The sequence below is a fragment of the Canis aureus genome, chromosome 12, assembly GCF_053574225.1.
Source record: "Canis aureus isolate CA01 chromosome 12, VMU_Caureus_v.1.0, whole genome shotgun sequence".
Taxonomy (NCBI): domain Eukaryota; kingdom Metazoa; phylum Chordata; class Mammalia; order Carnivora; family Canidae; genus Canis; species Canis aureus.
In genome coordinates, this window is record NC_135622.1 from 43569656 (window position 1) to 43591288 (window position 21633).

Sequence of the window (21633 nt, forward strand, 5' to 3'; positions counted from 1 at the left end):
GACTCTTAACTATAGAGAACAAACTGATGGTCACCAGAGGGGAGGTAGGTGGGGGATGGGTTAAACAGGTGATGGGGATGAAGGAGTGCACTTGCTGTGATGAACACAGGGTGTTGTCTGGAAGTGCTGAATCACTATACTGTACACCTGAAACTAATATGACACTATGTTAACTGACAGGAATTTATTTTTTTTATTTTATTTCATTTTATTTTTAGATTTTATTTATTTTTTCATGAAAGACCTAGAGAGAGAGGCAGAGACACAGGCAGAGGGAGAAGCAGGCTCCATGCAGGAAGCCTGATGCGGGCCTCGATGCCGGGAGTCTAGGATCATGCCCTGAGCCAAAGGCCAACGCTCAACCGCTGAGCCACCCAGGTGTCCCTATTAACAGGATTTAAATAAAAACAGGAAGAAAAAAAAAAAGATATTGTGGTTCATTTGGCCAAAAGAGAGAAAGAGAAAGAGCACAGAAATCTGACCAATCTAAATGAAGCTAGCTAGTAGGCAGTACACAGACTGCCCAGTGGGAAAGAGAGCAATCAATTCTGGGTTATATCATTTATGTCACTAACCATTACATAACCATTTAGGCCACTAACTATCATTAACCAAAATATTTTAAAAAGGGACACCTGGGTGGCTCAGCACTTGAGCATCTGCCTTTGCCTCAGGGCATGATCCCTGGGTCCAGAATCAAGTCCTGCATTGGGCTCCCTGTGTGGAGCCTGCTTCTCCCTCTGCCTGTGTCTCTGCTTCTTTCTCTATGTCTCTCATGAATAAATAAATAAAATCTTTAAAAAATATATTTTAAAGTGTACATAATCTGAATCCAGACACATTCATTTTAAAGTTCATATGGAAAAAAGACAGCAACTTTACCTAGAAAAATCCTCTAAAAAAAAAAAAAGTAATGAGAAAAGCACTAACCTTTCAGATATTAAGCCTACAATTAAGCCTCTATATTTAAACTGTATGGCACCATCACATCAATAGACAGACTGGTAGAACAGAACAGAAAATCCAGAAATAAACCAGTGCACATGGGAACTAAGTATCTGATAAAGGATATGTCTCAAATCACTCAGAAAAAGATGAACTTAAAAAATATATTGAGACAATCAGATAGTCACTTAGAAAAAATATATGATTGGGTTCATACCTTAATCCATACACAATGAACTAATGAACTGCAGGTCTACGTGTTTAAAAAAAAAAAAAGAAACCATTTTTACTAAAAGAAACATGCACTAGAAGAAAACACAGGTAGGATTATTTTATAAACTGGGGATAGTAGAGAGCTTTCAGTGCCTCAAGGTCCAGATTCAACAAAAAATGGATTAATAAGTTCTACCCCAGAATTTTTTTTTTTTTTTATTCATGAGAGACAGAGAGAGAGAGAAAGGCAGAGACATAGGCAGAGGGAGAAGCAGGCTCCATGTAGGGAGCCTGACATGGGACTCGAACCCGGGTCTCCAGGATCACACCCTGGGCTGAGGGCAGCACCAAACCACTGAGCCTCTCCGGCTGCCCTACCCCAGAAATATTTTTAAAAAGACTTTTGCATGGTTAAAACCCAAATGAAATATTTACAATATATATCTGAAAGAAAGGACTAATGCCTCTCATTTATAAAGTACTAAAAATCAAGAGATCATACAGACCCCAATACCATTAGAAAATTAATATATTTTATGTATTTATATGAACACCCACAGTTCACAAAGAAAAAGATTTACTAAAGAGCCTTAAGCATGTGAAAAGATGCTCAACTAAACACATAATAAGTAAAATATACATGAAAACCACACAGAAGGGATGACTGGGTGGCTCAGTAGGTGAACATCTGCCCTAGGTTGGGGGCATGATCCAGGGATCTGGGATGGAATCCCACATCCGGCTCCCTGCATGGAGCCTGCTTCTCCCTCTGCCTGTGCTTCTCCATCTGCCTGTGTCTCTGCCTCTTTCTCTCTGTGTATCTCTCATGAATAAATAAATAAAATCTTAAAAAAAAAGAAAACCCCAAAATCCCCATCAAAAAACTGCTAAAACTGATAAATTCTGTAAGATCATAGGATACAAAGTGAACTTGCAGAAATCTGTTGCATTTCTATGCAACAATGAGACAGCAGAAAGAGAAATTGAGGACTCAATCCCATTTATACTAGCACCAAAAACAATAAGATACATAGGATTAAGTCTAACCAAGGAGGTGAATGCCCTGTACTGTAAATATTGCAAAACACTGAGGAAGAAATTGAAGGTGACACAAACAAAATAGAAAGGCATTTCATGCTCATGGATTGGAAGCACAAATATTGTTAATAAGGCTATACTACTCAAAGCAATCTACACATTTAATGTAATCCCTATCAACATAGCAATAGCATTTTTCACAGAGCTGGAACAAATGATCCTAAAATTTGTATAGAACCACAAAAGATTGGAAATAGCCAAAGCAGTGTTGAAAAATATAACCAAATCTGAGGCATCACAATTTCAGACTTCTAGCTATGTTACAGAGCTCTAGTGATCAAAAGAGTATAGTGCGGACACAAGTGGACGACACGTAGATCAATAGAACAGAATGAAAAACTGAAATGAGATACAAACCTGTAACTCTCTGCTCAGTCTTCAACAAAGCAGGAAAAACTATCCAATGGCAAAAAGACAGTCTCTTCAGCAAACGCTGTTGGGAAAACCAGACAGCCACATGCAGAAGAATGAAAGTGAACCACTTTCTTATATCTTATATGAAAAGCAAATTCAAAATGGATTAAAGACCTAAATGTGAGACCTGAAACCATAAAAAGAAGAAAAGAAAGGCAGAATGTCTTTGACTTGGCTATTGGATCTTCTTTCTAGATATGCCTCTGAGGCAAGGGAAACAAAAGCAAAAATAAACTATTGGGACCTCATCAAGTTGAAAAGGTTCTGCACAGTGAAGGAAACAACCAAAGCTAAAAGGCAACATAAAAACGAGAGAAGATATTTGTAAATGACAAATCCAATAAATAGTATCCAAAATATATAAAACAGATATAAATCTCAGCATCCTAAACACGAATTATCCAACTGAAAATGAGCAGAAGACATGAACGGACATTTTCTCTAAGAAGACAGCCAGATGGCCACCAGACATACGGAAAGACACTCAGCATCACCCATCATCAGGGAAATGCAAACCAAAACCACAATGAGTTATCACCTGACACCTATCAGAATGGCTAAAATTAACACCACAAGAAACAACAGGTATTGGTGGGGATGAGGAGAGCCCTCTTACACTGCTGGTGGGAATGAAAACAGGTGCAGCCACTGTGGAAAACAGTATGGAGTTTCCTCAAGAAGTTAAAAATAGAGCTACTCTCTTTCAGAAATTGCACAACTAGGTATTTACCCAGAGGATACCAAAGTACAGATTCGAAGGGGGACGTGCAGCCCAATGTTTGTAGCAGCATTATCAACAATAGCCAAACTACGAACACAGCCCAGATGCCCATCGACAGATGAATGGGCAGCGAAGATGTGGTAAATATACACACTGCGATATCACTCGGTCATCAGAAGGGATGAAATGAAGCCATTTACAACGAGGTGGAAGAAGCGAAAGGAATTATGCTAAATGAAGTAAGTCAGAGAAAGACAAATACCATACGATTGCATTCACATGTGGATTTTAAGAAACAAACTGGCAAAGAGGGGGGAGGGTGAGAGAACCAAACCAAGAAACACACTCTAAATCATAGAGAATAAACTAATAAATACCAGAGGAAGGTGGGGAGATGGGAAAATGGGGGATGGGGATGACGGAGGGCACCTTAATGAGTACCAGGCGTTGTATCCAAGGGTTGAATCACTTTGTTGTACACCTGAAACTGTATTATACTGTGTTAACAAACGGGAATTCAAGTAAAACTTTAAAATAACAACAAAAACAAAAAGAAATAGAACTTCCTATCAGATTGGCAAAAATTCAAAAGCTTGACAATGCTCTTAAAGAGGCTATAGACAAGGTGCACCTGGGTGGTACAGTTGGTTAAAACCAATCCTTGGTTTCAGCTCAGGTCCTGATCTCAGGGTCCTGATCTCAGGATCTTGGGATTGAGCCCCGTGTTGAGCTCCACACTCAGTGAAGAATCTGCTTGAGACTCTCTCTTCCTCTAACCCCCTCTCTCAAATAAATAAAGAAATCAATCAATCAATTAATCTTTAAAAAAAAGTGGGGGAGGCTATAGGGAAGCAGGCATTCTCATATATTGCTGATACAAGAAGCAAAATGGCACAACACTTACGAAGAGAGGTTCTGCAGTATCTAACAAAATTACATATGTATTTATCCCTTCACCCAGCTCTCCTAGAAATTCACCCCAAAGATACACTTCTACCGTTACAAAATATATTCATATTCATTGCATGATTATTGGAAATATTCCAATACCAATATTGGAAACAATCAAATGTCCTATATAAGAGATTGCCCAGATAACTCTTGCATATATACAATAACACAAATCTAAAAAATAATAAGGAAGGTTTTTATTAACCCCAGTGGAGTTATTTTCAGGATAGCTCATCAAAGCACAAAAGTATATGCATAGCACACTGCCTCTTGTATAAGAAAAATGTTCTTAAAAAAAAAAAAGAAAAATGTGCAAAGTACATACAAATAAATACTTTTTTGGGGGGGGGGGGCAAAAAGAAACGGAAGAAGGTAAGTCAGTAACTAATGAAACTGTTTACCTGCAGGGAAACAGGAAGAGGGAAGAGTGAAGGGGATGGAACATCTCCTTTTTATAGTTTGATTCTTAACCACGTTATGTTTTACATATTCAAAGGATAAAATGACATAAAAAAACTAAAATTGAAAATAAATAAAGCAAATGAAACTATATATCATATTGATAAGATAGCCACAGAGAGAGGGGAAAAATTTTAATCCAAGTGACTTTTGAACACTCTATGTATCTTTAGTGGGATATGGTCAAAAGACAAAAAGATCGGGAAAGAAATCTTGACCATTTCTTGGTAAGTTTGTTGATGATAGTGGTATTAAGGTAGCAATTTCAAAACTGGTATTTATTGCAGGACTTAGCAAATGAATAAACATATTGATGTTGGAAGTCAACATTCTCACTAAAAGAAAACAGGAAGAGGAACACATACATTCATATATGTGTATATATATATATGTATTTCTGTGAAAAATACGGTTGATCCTTGAACAAGGGTCTGCACAGGTCCACTTATATGCAGGGTTTTTTTTTCTTTTTTTAAAGTTTTTTTTTACTCATGAGAGACACAGAGAGAGGCAGAGACACAGGCAGAGGGAGAAGCAGGCTCCCTGCAAGAAGCCCAATGTAGGACTCGATCCCAGACCCCAGGATCCCACCGTGAGCCAAAGGCAGATGCTCAACCGCCAAACCACCCAGCCATCCCTGCAGATTTTTTTTTTCAATAAATACAGTGTGGCACTATAAATGAATTTTCTATATGATTTTCATAACATTTTTTTTCCTCTAGCTTATTTTATTGTAAGAATACAGAATTAGTGTTAATTGACTATTTATGTCATCAGTAAGGCTGTGATCAACAGTAGGCTATTATGTTTGGAGGAGTTAAAGTTATATGGCGATCTTCAACTATGTAGGATGTCAGTGTCTCTAATTCCTGTGTTGTTCAAGGGTCAACTGTATTTCTTTTCTTTCTTTCTTTTCTTTCTTTCTTTCTTCCTTTCTTTCTTTCTTTCTTTCAGACAGTGCACACAAGCAGGAAGAGAGAGCAGAGGAAGAGAAAGAATCTCAAGTAGACTCCATGCTAAGCACAGAGCCAGATGTGGGGCTCTGTCTCATGACCCTGAGGTCATGACCTGAGCCAAAATCAAGAGTCTGACACTTAACCGACTGAGCAAAACAGGCACCCCTATATTTCCTTGTTCTTTCTACCAAATGGGCTTAGAGGCAAAAATCACCAGTAGCAGTGAACAGACCTAAGCACCTAGGGTTCTAAATATAGCAGTCCCCACTTCCCACAGGGATAAGTTCCAGACCCCCAATGGATGCCTGGCACTGCAGATAGTACAGAGCCATACATATACTGTCTTTTCCTACATATACATACCTATGATAAAGATTAGTTTATGCATTAGGCCCAGTAAAAGATGAACAACCATAATAAAATAGAACAATTATAACAATGTACAGACATAACAAAGTTATATGAATGTGGTCTCTCTCTTTCAAAAATTTTTTTAAGATTTTTTTTTAGATTTCATTTATTTATTCTTGAGAGACACAGAGAAAGAGAGAGAGAGAGGCAGAGACACAGGCAGAGGGAGAAGCAGCCTCCATGCAGGGAGCCCGACGTGCGACCCAATCCCGGTCTCCAGGATCACGCCCTGGGCTGAAGGCGGCGCTAAACCACTGAGCCACCCGGGCTGCCCTCAAAATATTTTATTATACTGTATTCACCCTTCCCCTTTTTTGTGACACCTCTGGTGATCTGTCAGAGGGATCATCTGTTTCTGGACTACAGTTGATTGGGGTAAATGGAACTGTGGAAAACAAAACCGTGAAGAAGGCAGGACTGCTGTATCTCCATTGACAACCACCTGGGCTCCTTGAAAATTACTGATTCCAGCCAGGACTGGAACCAAGGAAAGTACAAGGTGAACCTGGGACAACATTTCTGTACTCCTACATAGATGTCTGGGGACACTATTGTACATGCACACATCCACATCCACATCCACGTAAATAATCGTTAAGAGATTTAGAAACTGAAGTGGAGTGATTTTCAAGACATCTTGTTAAGAAAAAACGCAAGGCACAAAAGACTATAATATGCTACCCTTTTGCATAGGAGAAAAGGTGATTTTTTTTTTCCATAAAGAAACACAGCAAAGAGTGTTCAAACACTAATGTGGATATGTCTCAAGGACAAAGGGGCCAGCTTGAATAACTTCTTATTTTGAGTACTAAAATCAATAATGACAGGAATGGATCAAAACACATTTAATAACAAAAAATTCATGAGTCCATAGTGAGTCTAAACAAATGTAGATGGGGTAGGGAAAGAAGGAAGAGATTTTCTTTATAGAAGAATACAAACTAATAAATGTGGACAGAAGGATAAAAATAGAAAATCACCATTTAAAAACCACTGTAGTAATAAATTGATTCAACCAAGAATCATCCATGGATGCTAAAACCATTGGGTGAAAGATCGCTAAGGAATAGGATGCAAAGAAATCTGATACTACTGGGACACCAGAGTGGCTCAGTTAAGCATCTTGGGCTCCTGGGATCAAGCCCCAAGTCTGGCTCTGTGCTCAACTGGGATTCTACTTCTCCCTCTTCCTCTGCCCCTCCCCACCACTCATGTTCTCTCTCTCTCTCTCTCTCTCTCTCTCTCTCTCACACACACACACAAATAAAATCTTTTAAAAAAGAAAGAAATCGGGATCCCTGGGTGGCACAGCGGTTTGGCGCCTGCCTTTGGCCCAGGGCGCGATCCTGGAGACCCGGGATCGAATCCCATGTCAGGCTCCCGGTGCATGGAGCCTGCATCTCCCTCTGCCTGTGTCTCTGCCTCTCTCTCTCTCTGTGTGTGACTATCATAAATAAATAAAAAATTAAAAAAAAAAAAAGAAAGAAATCTGACTACCTTGAGTAAGTGATCAAACAGAACGTCACCAATAAAGGGATGAACTTTATCCATCTCCTAATGTGATGTACTGACAAAGGTACAGCCTCATCTATGCAGTACTCCTGCCAAAAAACTTCACCTGAATATAATGAAGAAACAAGAAAATCCAAGGTGAAGCACATTCTGGAAAACGATTGGTCAAGACTCCTCCACTATCAATGTCAATGTCATAAAAGACACAAATAACAGCTAAAGAATTCATTTAAATTAAAGGAAACTAAAGAAACCTGATAACTAAGTACAACACATTATCTCTGATTGGATCCCGGACCTGGAAATGGAAACAAAAATAATACAGGGACAATTGGGGAAATTTGAATATGGTTTGCATATTAGGTAATCATATTCACTATCATTTTCCTGAGTGTGTTAATTATATTGTGGTTATGTAGGCAAATGTCCTTGCTCTCAGGGGACACAGTAATTTGTGACAAGTGTCATTGTATCTCCAAGCATCTTTCAAATAATTCAGAGGAAAAGAGGGATGAAGCAGATGTGACAATATGTTAAAGATTAATGAATCTAGGGAAAAATGTATGGGTGTTCATTGTTCTATTCTTGCAATTTTTCTGTAGGGTGGAAAAAAAATTTTTTATAATAAATTTATTTTTTATTGGTGTTCAATTTTTTAAAATAAAAGTGTCAGGGGGATCCCTGGGTGGCTCAGCAATTTGGTGCCTGCGTTCGGCCCAGGGCCTGATCTTGGAGACCCAGGATCGAGTCCCACATCGGGCTCCGTGCATGGAGCCTGCTTCTCCCTCTGCCTGTGTCTCTGCCTCTCTGTGTCTCTCATGAATAAATAAAATCTTAAAAAAAAAAAATGTGGGAATACATCAACAATATTTCTGCAACTAAAGATCATAAATAAATAAAAATTAAAAATTAAAAATTAAAAAATAAATAATAATTAGGGATACCTGAGTGGCTCCATCAGTTAAGTGGCTGACTCTGGCCCAGATCATGATCTCAGGGTCCTGGGATCAAGTGCCTGTGTTGGGTTCTGTGCTCTCCGGGGAGTCTGCTTCTACCTCTCCCTTTGCCCCTCCTACCACTCACGCCTGCACATATGCACACACTCTCTCTAATAAATAAAATTTTTTTTTAAAAGAAGAATATGGGCGCCTGGGTGAACAGTGGTTGAGCATCTGCCTTTGGCTCGGGTCATGGTTCCAGGGTCTTGGGATCGAGTCCCACATCAGGCTCCCTACATGGAGCTTCTTCTCTCTCTGCCTGTGTCTCTGCCTCTCTCTCTGTGTCTCTCATGAATAAATAAATAAAATCTTTTTTAAAAAGAATATGAATTAAAACAACAGTGAAGTGCTTTTTGTTTAGTTTCGCTTCTCTTGCTTTGTTGATTAGTAAGATGAAAAAGAACAGTGTTACCCAGTGTTTGAAGGATGTGGGGGTACAAGCAATTTTACACTTTGTTTATAAACCTTTCAAGGTCATTTTGACAATCTGCATCAAAATGCCTTAAAATTTTGCACCCCCTTTGACCCAGTGATTCCACTTTCGGAGGTTTATCCCAGGGTTTCTCCTCACAGAAGAGTCAAGTAGAAGGACGTTCAGTGCAGTATTTTGATAAAAGCCACAATATTAAAACTATCTACAATATCTAACAATTGAGGTGAGAGTAAACAAATTATGGTATATCCATACAGGGAGATACTACATCACCATTAAAAATGATAATGAGGGGGATCCCTGGGTGGCGCAGCGGTTTGGCGCCTGCCTTTGGCCCAGGGCGCGATCCTGGAGACCCGGGATCGAATCCCACATCGGGCTCCCGGTGCATGGAGCCTGCTTCTCCCTCTGCCTGTGTCTCTGCCTCTCTCTCTCTCTGTAACTATCATAAATAAATAAAAAAAATTTTAAAAAAAAATGATAATGAGGGGGTGCCTGGGTGGCTCAGTAGGTTAAGTGTCTAACTTTGGTTCAGGTCATGATTTGCGGGGGGCTGGGGGTGGGGTCCTGGGAGGGAGCCCGCATCAGGTGCCCTGTTCAGCAGGGAATCTGCCCCTCCCTCTCCTTCTGTCCCTTCCTCTCCCCCTACTTGTGCTCTCTCTCAAATACATAAATAAATCTTAAAAAAAAAAAGATGACGTGGATATATTTGTACAGAAAGGTGTTCATAATTTTCAATGAAGAGAAGCAAGTTAAAAACAACATGTCAGGGATGCCTGGGTGGCTCAGCAGTTGAGCATTTGCCTTTGGCTCAGGGTGTGATCCCAGGATTGGGTCCCACTGGGGCCTCCTGCATGGAGTCTGCTTCTCCCTCTGCCTATGTCTCTGCCTCTCTCTCTCTCTGTGTCTTTCATGAATAAATATATAAAAATCTTAAAAAAAACACATGTCAAATATGGTCCTATTTTTTTATAAATATATTTACATATGCATAAAAAACTCTAGAGGGACGTTCTCCAAAATTTGTGTAAATGGTTTTTTGGAAGAAAGTTGTTATGGATGCTTTTCTCCTTCTTTTGATTTCTGTATTTTCTAGAGTGTTTACAATAAAAATATTGCTATTATAATTTTCTTTAAAAACACAGATCTTTTTTCAAAAGATCACAGGTTAACATCCCCTATTATATTCCCTATCCCTGGAATAGTACCTGGCATGGGATAGGTGCATAAAAAAAATATTTGTTCAATGACCGAATAAAAGAATCTGGCTCAACTCATGGATATGGTTGAAATTAATATTGTGCGGTGAAAAAACCACAGATGTAGAGTCACAAGGGCAGGGTTCAAGCCCTGACTCCTGCTTTATTTAGCCTTGTGGCTGTGATTACAATCCCTTAATCTCTTAGTGTCAGCATTCTTATCTAGGACATGGGGATAAAACCTACATCCCTTAGGAGATCCATTTATGAGAAATGATATTATAAGTGAAATATTTGTAAAGTGCAGAGTAAGGAGGACTAAATATCGACAATGAACCTGTAATATAAAGAACAAATGAGTATCTGTCAGGTGACTAGCGGCCTGGCCTGTCTTTTTTGCATATTCCTGGAGAGAACTGAGCCATTGCCTTGGTTAACACAAGAACTTGCCCAGCTGGCTTTGTGGAAGTCCAACAAAGCTTTCTACCTTCCAGCCTTGAGTTTTCTAATTTCTGGAATCCCTCCTCCTCTGAGTCCCTCACACAGATAATACCTAATCATTCTCCATACCTGGATGAAATTCCCTTCGTATTCAAAGAAAAGCAGTGGCCACATGATGCTGATGATAGAAGGGAAGAGCTTCTTCAGAGGGGTCTGGAGAGAGAGAGAAAATCAAGAGCAGCATCTCCAGGAAGGCCTTGCTGCAATCACCACCCCAGGTTCCCTTCTCATGGCTGGACTCACCGGCAGGGACTGCCCCACAGTGCTATGTGCCAAGGCCTGGATGTTGGCGGTCTTCTCTTTCACCTGCTCCACCAGTGTCTGCACCTCCGTGAGGTTGTCTGGGGGGAAGGGGGGAAGGGCACCAGAATTGGAAGGCTGGCTGTTCAGCTCTTCTTCCCGTCCCTCAGGGATTCAGTCAGGACCCATGCCCCTGTCCCTCCCTCTGAGCAGGTGCCCTAAGACCCAGAAAAATGACAGTTCCCCTGAGTCATTGCATTGCCTCCAGCTGCTCATCCCCCTGCTCCCGTCTTCCCTCTCACCATCCAGGGTAAAAACGAAGACCACGGTGTCAATTTCCGTGAGGGATGGCAAGATGGAAGTCAGGAAGTCCTCCTGGGAGAAGCAGAACTGGGGACCCTGTGCAGACGAAGATGGGAGTCCCCCCTCTATGAAGAACTCTAGTACATAGACCTGGAGACTGCAGAGGGCCTCACAGGACCTCTCATACAGTGTTTTGTATATAGATCAAAGAAGTGAGGCTCAAGGAAGTAAAGTGTTTTGGCCAAGATGATGCAGCAAGTTGAGGGAAGAGCACTGGACTAGAGCCAGCTTTAGAGGGTGAACCCAGAGCCTTCTGCCCTCCCTGTGCTGCCCCAAAGCCTCCTGACCTCTAACCCATATTCCTTTTTCTGCACCATCTGCCCTGTTGTACTCCCCAACCTGTCTCCATCTCCCCTTACCTCCCACTCTCTGCATACCAGTCACCTTCACAACCTGCCCTATGTCCCATCATCCTCCTACCTGGTTGATGAGCTCAGCCTTCTGGTTAAACATATCACTGTGATCACCAATGAGAAAGCCACGGACATCTTGGAAATCTGGAAAGTTTAAGGACAGGGAGAGAGGAATGATGGGCTTTATAGAAAAGAAAGGTTCTAGGCTTGGGGGGATATTAATGGGGCTTGGAGGAAAGTGGCAAGGGGGTGTTGGGTGAGGTAACATGGGAGGCCACGTCTAAGCAGGGCTGGGAGTCCAGGGACCAAGGCCTGAGTACGGTTTCAAAGGAAGGAGCAATTAACTGAAATGCCTATTCAGATACAAGAGGACGGAAAGCGAATGAGGAACCCCCATGGGTTGGGAGTAGAAAAGTGTTTGGATGGCAGAACAATTGGTTTGCATCAGGAGGAACCAGGAAGAAAGTATGGACTGGGGCCCCACCAGCACCAAACGTGTGGATGCACTCCACTCCATCCATGATGGCAATGATGCCAAGGGTCTGCCAGCCAACCAGGTATACTCGGCCTTTCTTCTCCAGGCTGAGAATGGGGCAGCGATCAGGACATGGGAGGAGACATCACAGTGAGAAAAGACCAGGAATCAGGGAAAGATGCACATGGCAGAGCACAGGAGTCAACCAACAGAAGGCCTGCTACGACCCTCCACCATGCAGATCTGTTCCCGTCAACATGCTAACATATCTGGTAGAATCTCCACTGCTCTCGGGATATTCCCCATCCACACCACCTCCCCCCTTCCAAAACATTTTCACCCACCTGCTGCTGGCTTGTTTCATCAGGGCAGCAATTTTAGTGCTTTGACTATAGGTCACCTGATGAGCCCGCTCAAATGTCCGCAGGATTTCCAGAAGGCACCTGGGAGAAAGGTCACCAGCTCCCAGGGTGGTCCCATTGCCCCCTCAGAAAACTTAGGTACCCATCCCTGCCCAGGAGAAGGCACCATTTCCTTAAAATTAAGTTCTGCTGGTCCCTAACGGAGGTGCAGTGAGTACTGTCAAAATGCATTACAAAGAACAGAAAGGGCTTCGGTGAGCAGAACGCAAAGAACAGACAGAGGGATAAGGACATTAAAAGAGCAGTAGGAGGAGTATGGGATCAGACTTGATGAGGAGGTAAGTGGGGATCTGGGAGCCAGCCAAAGACCCCAGTAAGGGAAAAAGCCCCCCAGTGGAATGGGCTCTTTCAATATGACCTGGACCATCCCCAAGTCAAAGACTCTTTGAAACTAAGTTAGCTTTGGATGTCCCAGGTGGGCTCAGGGATTAGTGGGACCTGAGGAAACCAGAGTCCACTGGAACCAATTGAGACTCAGTGACTGTGTGGTAAGAGTCCCCAGCCAGCTCTTTTCCCACGGGAAGAGTGGTGAGGGCATCAGCCTTGCTGCCATTAACTCATCTCTGCATCTGGACTTGCCATCCCTCAACCTGTACCATCCCCGTACCATCTCTTGTCCAGCTCCTCCCTACCTCTGAGATGCTGCAATGCCCCGGTCCACTGTCTTATGGGCTGCCAGTAGCAGGGTTTCCAGCAAGATCTTGGTAGCGCTTCCACCTTTCATCCGGGATGAGCCACTGAGACCCTCGGGCTGAGGAGGTGATGACACCCAGAAGGAATTGGGAGAGGAAGGAGGGTCCTGGAGTTCACCAGTTAGTAGCGGCTGGGCATGCTCTCTGGTTAGTGACTCCTGGCATGGAGTCTGGTTAGTGATTTCTGGGCATGCAGCCTGGTTAGTGACTCCTGGGCATGCAGTCTGGTTAGAGGCCACTGTGCCTGCATTCGGCAGTATGAACGGTGCCCAGTGTGCTATGAGGAGTGCTGGGTTGAAGGCTTAGCTGAAAGAAAAGAGGGTAAAGGCCACCTCTGGTCATTTCTACAGTATATTCAGGACTCTGAGAAGGAAGCCACAGTTAGCAGGAAAGAAGTGTTTTCGGAGAGGATTTTGTTTTGCTTTGTTTTCAAGAACCTTCTCCCCACCCAACCCCCCATTTTTTTCATAGTGGTTTGTCAATCCAAACACCACATTTCATGTTCTTTGGACAGACCAATGAAGCAGCCATTGTAACAGACAGGGATGTAACACGACACATCAAGCATAAAGAGATTATTGCAAAAAGAATGATAAAAACGGTGTTCCCGGTGTCTGAGAAAAGGAGATTAAAAGTAAACAACTGCAGACAGGAGGAAAACTGAGTGCCTGAGAGGTGAAAGATACAACCGCGTGCATAACCCGGGGCTACTGCCTTCCCATCTCACAAAGGGAAGAGCAAGAACCTCACACATGTGCCCATCACTGGCAGAGAGGGGCAGGGGCAGGGATTTGGCTCAGGCCCTTGTAAAGTCAAAGTGAGGGGAGATGGTGCTGGATCCCTAGTGCTGTGCCTCCTTACTCCTGAGAAAAAGGTGCAGGAGCATTGGAGGCTTGGAAGGCCCACCCAATTTTGGAGAGGATTAGAAAGGTAGAGTGGGCACCTGGGTGGCACAGTGATGGAGCATCTACCTTTGGCTCAGGTTGTGATCCCGGGGTCCTAGGATCAAGTCCTACATCAGGCTCCCTATAGGGAGCCTGCTTTTCCCTCTGCCTATGTCTCTGCCTGTGTGTCTCTCTTGAATAAAGAAATAAAATCTAAATTAAAAAAAAGGCAGAAGAAGGAAGCCGCCTCTCATAGTTTTAAGCCCATATTTGAAACTAAAACATAAAAAGACACAGAAAGCAATTCACCATTCTATTCAATACTCTCTACTCACAGATGCAAAAGAGGTTCTCCACACAGGAAATGCCTTAGACAGGTTAGGAGGTTAATGATTACTGACTTAGGAAACAGGGTTAGGATGGAAATGCAACATCTTAAGGTGAATGATGAAATGAGAAAATCGGATTTGCTTTATGACATTTTAGTTGACACACAATGCCTGGAATTCAGACAAGATGTCACAAAATCAGAGGCATTTGGGTGGCAAGCATTCCCCCAGTGGGGGTGGGGAGGATCCTACCCCAATTGCAGGATTGAGCACAAAAGCTTCCTGCTTCTCTTGCAGTTTCTGCATCCGCTCTGCTATTTGTCGGAATGTGGAACTCCAGTCTTCAATGGGGTCATTTCTGGGGCCCACAGAGAAAGAAGTGGGGAGATTGTGAGGATCTAAAGGAAGGACCTCAGATGGGAGTCGGGATCAAAGACCACATTGGGATTGGGGTCTAACATCAACAACCTCCTAGAGGTGTGTTTTGAAGCTTCATAGGGCACTGTGTCCCTGAGCCCCAAAGATCAGGATTAGTAAAACATTCAGCAATTTAATCCCAGAACAAAGCCAACACTCAAGTTTAAAGCTCCAGCCTGAGGGACGCCTGGGTGGCTCAGTGGTTGAGCGTCTACCTTCAGCTCAGGGTGTGATCCTGGGATCCTGGGATTAAGTCCCTCATCTGGCTCCCCGTAGGGAGCCTGCTTCTCCCTCTGCCTATGTCTCTGCCTCTCTCTGTGTGTCTCTCATGAGTAAATAAACAAAATCATTAAAAAAAAAAAAAATAAAGCTCCAACCTGAGACCAGAACTTTCTTGTATCCTGGTCCTTGTGCATGTCCCATTGTTATGGCCATACTACCTACAGCTCTCTGTAGGTCCCTGGAGGAGTACCCACCATCAGAATGTCAAAATTGCCACTTTATTTAGTCTTAAGGTCCACCAGAAGCCTTTCCCATTCCTAGAAATATATTCTGGCAATCTCCCCAAATAGTGAACCCTTCATTACCTGAGGGAGGAACAGCAGCTCCTACTGAAGGAAGAAACTGCAAGGTATGAGGCACCGCACCTAACGGTCGGCAAACATTTCTTGAATAAACCAATTACAAACAAAACAATATGCTACTGGGACAGGAGAGTAACAGTCTTGATTTCTGCGTAGGTGTGAGCCTGAAATCTCAGAGAATGGGGATCTTCTGTAGTTGACCTCTGCTGATCAACTTGTCTGGGAGATATTCAGCGCATCTTCCACTGTGGCAGGAGCTCCAAGAGTGACCTCTGTATAAGGCCTCCCTAACCTCCCCTTATCATCCCATCCTTTCAAAATCTCTACACCTTCTTGAACTATCTTTGTATTTTTTTTATCTGTATTTCCTCGACGGCAAACAAGTTTCATATATTACATGCCTGTTGTGTAAAGTGTTTCCTATAATTGGGCCTCAAACTGCTGCTGGAAGTCCCTGGAGACCTAAGCAGAGTGAGGAGCCAGTGTTCACCGTGTGGTTTAAAATGGAGATTCCCAAACTTGGCTAGTCAAAATCACCTGGGGAGTTTTGTTTTTTAAAAACTACCCATTTCTGGATACCATGCCCACCCTGAGAGTCAGCCTCAGGAGTTCTGGAGTGGAGCCCAAAAATCTGTATTTTTAAAATGCTTCCCAGACGACTCTGAAGATCAGCCAAGTTTGGGAGCCACCGATTTAAGGAACAACTGGAAGATCTCCACGCCTACATTGTTTGAAATCCTTCATTTCACTTAGTCACAGTGCCTGAAATTAGCATCCACTGCAGCAGATACATTTTTGGTGAAGGAGAGTCCTCCATTAAAAGGAGCAGGGTTAAAAGTATCTCAGACTCATTTATATCTTCACACAAATTACACTACAAGCCTGGAATCTGGGAGTTGAGGAAAGGACCTCAGAAAGCACACAGCTGTCCCTCCCCCCAAGACCACCACTGAATATGCAAGGCTGCTCTTGAGGAATCAACAAACCTTCACTGGCATATTCCAGTGACAGGAAGCCTTCAGCTCCACCAGGAGGCCCACTCCAGTGGTTAAGTTAGCAGAGTTCCCCAAACCCGGCTGTGCACCAGAATCTCCAGGGATGTTTTCAAAAAATAGGTATTTCAGGGCCTTACCCCAAAGTGACAACATCAGAGCTTTCCCTCAAGGGGCTAAGAATCTCCTTTCTTATTGCTTCAACACCCTCAAGGCTGCACAACCACAGAACCACACCAGAGCACTGTTGGTTTCATAAGCTGACCTCCTCTGAGCTCAAAGTGATCATCTACATAGAGAATAAGGTGGAGGGGATTTGGGGGGCACAGAGTTCTCAGGAAAGGGGAACAGGGTTGGGGATTTGAGTAGCCAGAGGGGACCCACGGGATGCATGGAGTGACAAAGGAGAACGGGTGCTAAAATAAGGAAGCTGGGCAAAGGGGAGTCAGAGGCCACTCAGCCGCTGAGCCACACAGTCAGTGGCTCAAAGGAGCCACTGGTCCTTTGAAAAGATGCTTATCTCTATGGTATGCATTTTCCTGAGCCCATTCTATCTTGCTGCCCTGTTTTCCTTGCCCCTCCACTGCCTGTTTTGAATGTATGCTTTCCGGTATTTTATGTGGCCTTTGAAAGCTGCCTTCAATCCTTTCTGAAACAGGGGAATAAATCAACCAACCAAAACCACCACAACAACAAACCCCCCAAGCAAAAGCCTCATAACTTAGGGATAATACTTATTTACTTTACTATTCTGAGATGTGCTGAATAAGACTGCATCCACCATGCCTCTCCTTTATGATTGTACTGTAGATGTTGACAGGTTTCCTCTCCACCTCCCCCAGGGGTCTGAGCAGTCCCTGCCTTTCATTACAGCAGGCTCACCTGGCCATGTTCACAGGGTTGAAACCAACCAGGACAGGCAAGAAGATGGCTGGGTTGTCCATGCAGTAATCCATCTGGCCTGCCACAAAGGGAGCCTGACAGAGGGTGGGGTAGAAAGGACGCATGATGAGAGGGGTTACTCTAGTGTTGCCCACAAGGCCCATGAGCATCAGAATCCCCCAGAATCCTTGCTAGAAATGCCTATTCCTAGGCCCAGGTAAGATCTACTGGGTCCACAGTGGAAGGGGAAAGCTCCAGGCCTGTATTTTTAACAAGTTCCTCCAAGGAAATCCTCTGTGTGGTAAAGTTTAAAAGCTACTGAACTAAATTGTACGCTCCTGAAAGTCAGTGTCCTGCCCTCCTGTGTGCCTCCTTCCACATCTAGCATGGCTGGACTCATTTCTACTTAGTGAATTGTTCAAATCCATATGCTGCAGCGGTGAGAGAAGATTGTGGGTCACCTCACCAAGTTGGTGCTTCTCAAACAGACTACCTGGAATCTTGTTAAAATGCAGATTCAGACTCGGTAGTTCTGGGGCAGAGCCTGAGATTCTGCATTTCTAGCAAATCTTAGGAGATACGCATGTTGCTATGCAAGGACCATGCTTAAGTAGCAAGAGACTGGTCCAGGGGTCAGCTTTTTCTGTAAAGAACAAGAGTAAATATTTTAGGCTTTGGGGGCCCTACGATCTCTGTGAAATACTTAACCCTACCGTTGTAGCAGGAAGTGGCCACAGATACAAAGTAAACACCCACAAATGGCTATATCTCAATAAAACTTTATTTACAAAAAGAGTCAGTGGCAGGACTGACCTGGCAGTGTAGTTTGCTGACCCTAGGAATGTCCATCTACCTTGGTCGTTGAATGGATTGATACACAGGTATTCTGAAATAGGATCCTTTCCCTGTCATCCCACATTCATGCAACTGGATCTTAATTGGTGAGAGTAAAATCAAAATTCCATGTGCAAACCCTTTCTGTTTTCTAGCCCCCACTTCATCAACCTATTTACCATGCTATGGAACAGTCCCACCCCTTCCTCCCTTTAAAATGGTTCCACTAAGCCTGTCTTCACACTCACAGAGAGTCCCACGGAAATGCCAATGACAATCACCCTCTTCTTCCCAGCAGCCACCTAGGAGAGGAAGATGAGTGAGACAGCGCCACAAGGAACTAGAATACAAACCTATTGCGTGGGGATGTTGGGGTCAGCACTGGAGGAGGGAATGGGCTGTGGCTGGAGTGGGGGCTTTTATATCATCATGACAAGGGACAGACAGAGGTGTCTGGTTGACTGGCGACTAGTTAAACACATACCTTTTTCAGTTCTTCAATCCCGTGCAGGGCACTGTCTTCTGTCCCCTCCCTAGATGCCACCACAGACCTAAGAGGACAGACTCCAGGTCAGTGGCACTGGTTTGAAAGCAGAAGTCTATGGTATACTAAGACAGAGAACGGACTGCTTTGAAAGAAGGGACTGAGGGAAAAGCTATCATAGACTGAATACTCTCTATTTGCTAGACGCCATGATCAACACTCTATAGGGCTGAAAAACTCACATACCTACCTGCACTGCTCTGGTCAGGTAACACATGTACGTGAAGTGGGCCAAGTGTAAGGCAACAAGAATGACAGGGACCAAGCAAGCTGGACACAATCTTCACCTAAAAGTCTTCAAATGAAACTTCCAAAAAACACTATCCAGGCCACACAAAATATTCATAGGCCAACTTGGCTTACCTGTCACCTCCTGCAATGAGGTAGGTGTAAAGAGGTTTCTGTCCTAGACCTTTCATCAGCTGGTTAAAGGAGACCTGTCACGGGCGAGAGGACATGAAGTAGTGATGACAGGGAAGGAAGCGATTATCTTGGATTTTTGACACCTAGAGGGTAGGGGCTGTATAGGGATTCCCTTAGACCAGTGCTTAAGCCAGTACTGCTGGGAATCTGGCACTTAAAATGATTGATTGGGGGTGCATGGGCTGTAGAGACATGAGTAATAGTGGGGCTCAAGTGAGTTCAGAAGGTATGGGGCTCCGTGGTAAGATCTAGCTGTTGGAAGAGAGGGCTAGAGGGGACCACCTAGGAGATTAGCTATGATGAGCTTTATGGTCCTGAGAGTCACCCAGATAAGGCAGAGGGAGGATGGGGATCAGGGTACTCACCGACATGAGAAATGCCATCCTGCCAGAGGTACCCCCTCCACTCAGCACCACCAGTCCCCCCTCAGGCTCCTGAGAAAGGAAAAGAACACCTATGTCACCAGGGCCTAGCTCAGGTTGGGGGGAAGCATATTCTTTCTTTGTCAGCAGCAGAAGAGCAATCGTGGAGACTGCTTAACCCTCCTCTTACGACAAAAGGAAATAGAACATGGGCAATATGGTGTCACAGAAAGAACACTGTTTTTGAGAACGAAACTTCAGTCTGACTCCCAACTCTGGCTTAGCTACTTATTCCAACCCTGACTTGTTCCAGGAAGGACTGAGAGCAGCTTTGTCATCAACCAACCAATTAATTAAAACAATGTTCCCCAGCAATCACTAGCTGGATATATTTGGGCAAGCTACTGTGATTGTTCTTTGTTTTCCTATCTGAAAAAAAAAAAAAAAAATGGAGACCATAACACCAATTTCACAGAGTTTTGCAAAGGTAATGAGTGGGAAAGTACAATGTCAATTATAAAGTATTACGCAGGTAACAGTTATTATAATTACTGTTGATTAATAAGATGACAATAAAGATCCCAAAGGGAGGACTGGGAGAAAGGAGAACTGCGATGGAGCAAAATGAGAAAGGGAGGTCAAGAAAAGAGAAAGGTGGAGGGAGCAGAAGTTCAGGAGGAGGGCAGATGGAGAGTCTGTACCTTCAGCACTTCCTGAACTTTTCCAGCCACTTGTACCATGGTAGTCAGAACTGATTCACTATACAGTCGCTGTAGGGAACAGGCAGAAATCAGGAGCCAGGTAAAGGACAGAGGATTTGGCACGGGGGTGGGAGTGTGGGTGTAACTGGTGAAATGGAGGGGCCCTTGGGTCTCAAACATCAAGGACCGTGGTCTGAGAGAGCAGACGTTAAGATGTGGTTGGAGTTGGTATCTTTATTTTCAGTGGCCAGGGCATGGGTCTGGGTCACCTGGTATGTGGGCATGATTTGCCCCTCCTCCTGGAAGATCTCAGCATCACATTGCCCCAGCAATCGAACAATTTGCTCGGCGTCTGCTTTGTCCAAGTCCTGGGTCAGTGGATTTGACTTCTCTGTGATTGGCAGGGCTGCCTCATACCCAGACAACTGGAGGGAAAGGGGCACAAGAATACAGTCAGGAAGCCAAAGCCTCATTCATGCCTGCTGATCTGGAGGTAAGAGTGGCAGCAGACACAATGTTTGGACACACACACACACATCCACCCCACCCGAGGATTTAGCCTGCGCTCGGTACTGAGGATTTAGCCTGCGCTCGGTACTCTGGGCCTAATAGGGGCAGAAGATCAGGAAGGAAGATGAGAAGGAAGAGAGGGAGAGTAGAAACCCAGCATGGAGGGAAGTCCAGACGAGACATGATTCTAGGAATCAATGCAGAAAACCGACATGTAGAAGGGGGTCTCACCTCCCACTTGCCAGGCTCTGGGGTCTCAATCACATGTTGAAATCGTTTTGTGCTGGGCATGGTCACACGCTGTGGACACGCTGTCGTGCCTGCCTCTTCAGCCACACAAACCCTTCTGTCACGCTAACTGCTTCCAGCTGGCAGGGCCTTATCTGAGCTACAGTGATGATTAACCCAAGTATCCTGGCCTCTCTGAGCACCACCCCCTCCAAGCACCACTTCCTGCACCCTTTCCTGGTCAGTAGACGCCCCCCCCCCTCAGCCCTCTGATCACCCCAGGGAAGCTCCTGGGGTTCCTCTGGGCATGTATGCAGACCCTCTAGCCTCAGCTTTGCCCCTGAGGGGGAAAACCTGAGGTTCATTACTCTTAACCTTTGGATACAATGACCTCTTCTCTGGATGGCCTAAAACCTGGAAGTGCAGGATAAAACCCAGGCCCAGGCCCAGGCCCAGGGCAGTGAGAATCCCTGAGCAAGAGTGCCCTGGGACCAGGATGCATCAGGAGGCCAGAGATCAGGGTCCTCAGGGACAGCAGAGGTCAGAGGACCTGGGCCATGGTTTGATCACATGCTCAGAACACACAG

At 44.1% G+C, this 21633-nt stretch overlaps 1 protein-coding gene across 3 annotated transcripts in view; it reads right to left on the bottom strand.

Moving 5' to 3' along the window:
* The window catches only part of GCKR (glucokinase regulator), a 29147-nt gene that overhangs the window by 4808 nt on the left and 2706 nt on the right, over positions 1 to 21633 (bottom strand). Inside the window, exons 1-17 of one of the 3 annotated variants that reach the window (XR_013389980.1) lie at positions 21050 to 21225; positions 20578 to 20733; positions 20309 to 20377; positions 19611 to 19679; positions 19186 to 19259; positions 18763 to 18829; positions 18527 to 18580; positions 17445 to 17539; positions 14822 to 14927; positions 13297 to 13415; positions 12587 to 12685; positions 12252 to 12349; positions 11835 to 11911; positions 11354 to 11450; positions 11055 to 11152; positions 10881 to 10964; positions 7666 to 7786 (exon numbers count right to left, since the gene is read on the bottom strand). Coding sequence is in view for 2 of the 3 variants with exons in the window: in XM_077915879.1 (XP_077772005.1) it covers positions 10881 to 10964; positions 11055 to 11152; positions 11354 to 11450; positions 11835 to 11911; positions 12252 to 12349; positions 12587 to 12685; positions 13297 to 13415; positions 14822 to 14927; positions 17445 to 17539; positions 18527 to 18580; positions 18763 to 18829; positions 19186 to 19259; positions 19611 to 19679; positions 20309 to 20377; positions 20578 to 20733; positions 21050 to 21109 (1422 nt within the window). In the remaining variant the exon portion in view is untranslated. Of the gene's footprint in view, positions 1 to 7665; positions 7787 to 10880; positions 10965 to 11054; positions 11153 to 11353; positions 11451 to 11834; positions 11912 to 12251; positions 12350 to 12586; positions 12686 to 13296; positions 13416 to 14821; positions 14928 to 17444; positions 17540 to 18526; positions 18581 to 18762; positions 18830 to 19185; positions 19260 to 19610; positions 19680 to 20308; positions 20378 to 20577; positions 20734 to 21049; positions 21226 to 21633 lie in introns of those variants that run through there. The other 2 variants (XM_077915879.1, XM_077915880.1) reach the window with 2 other exon arrangements.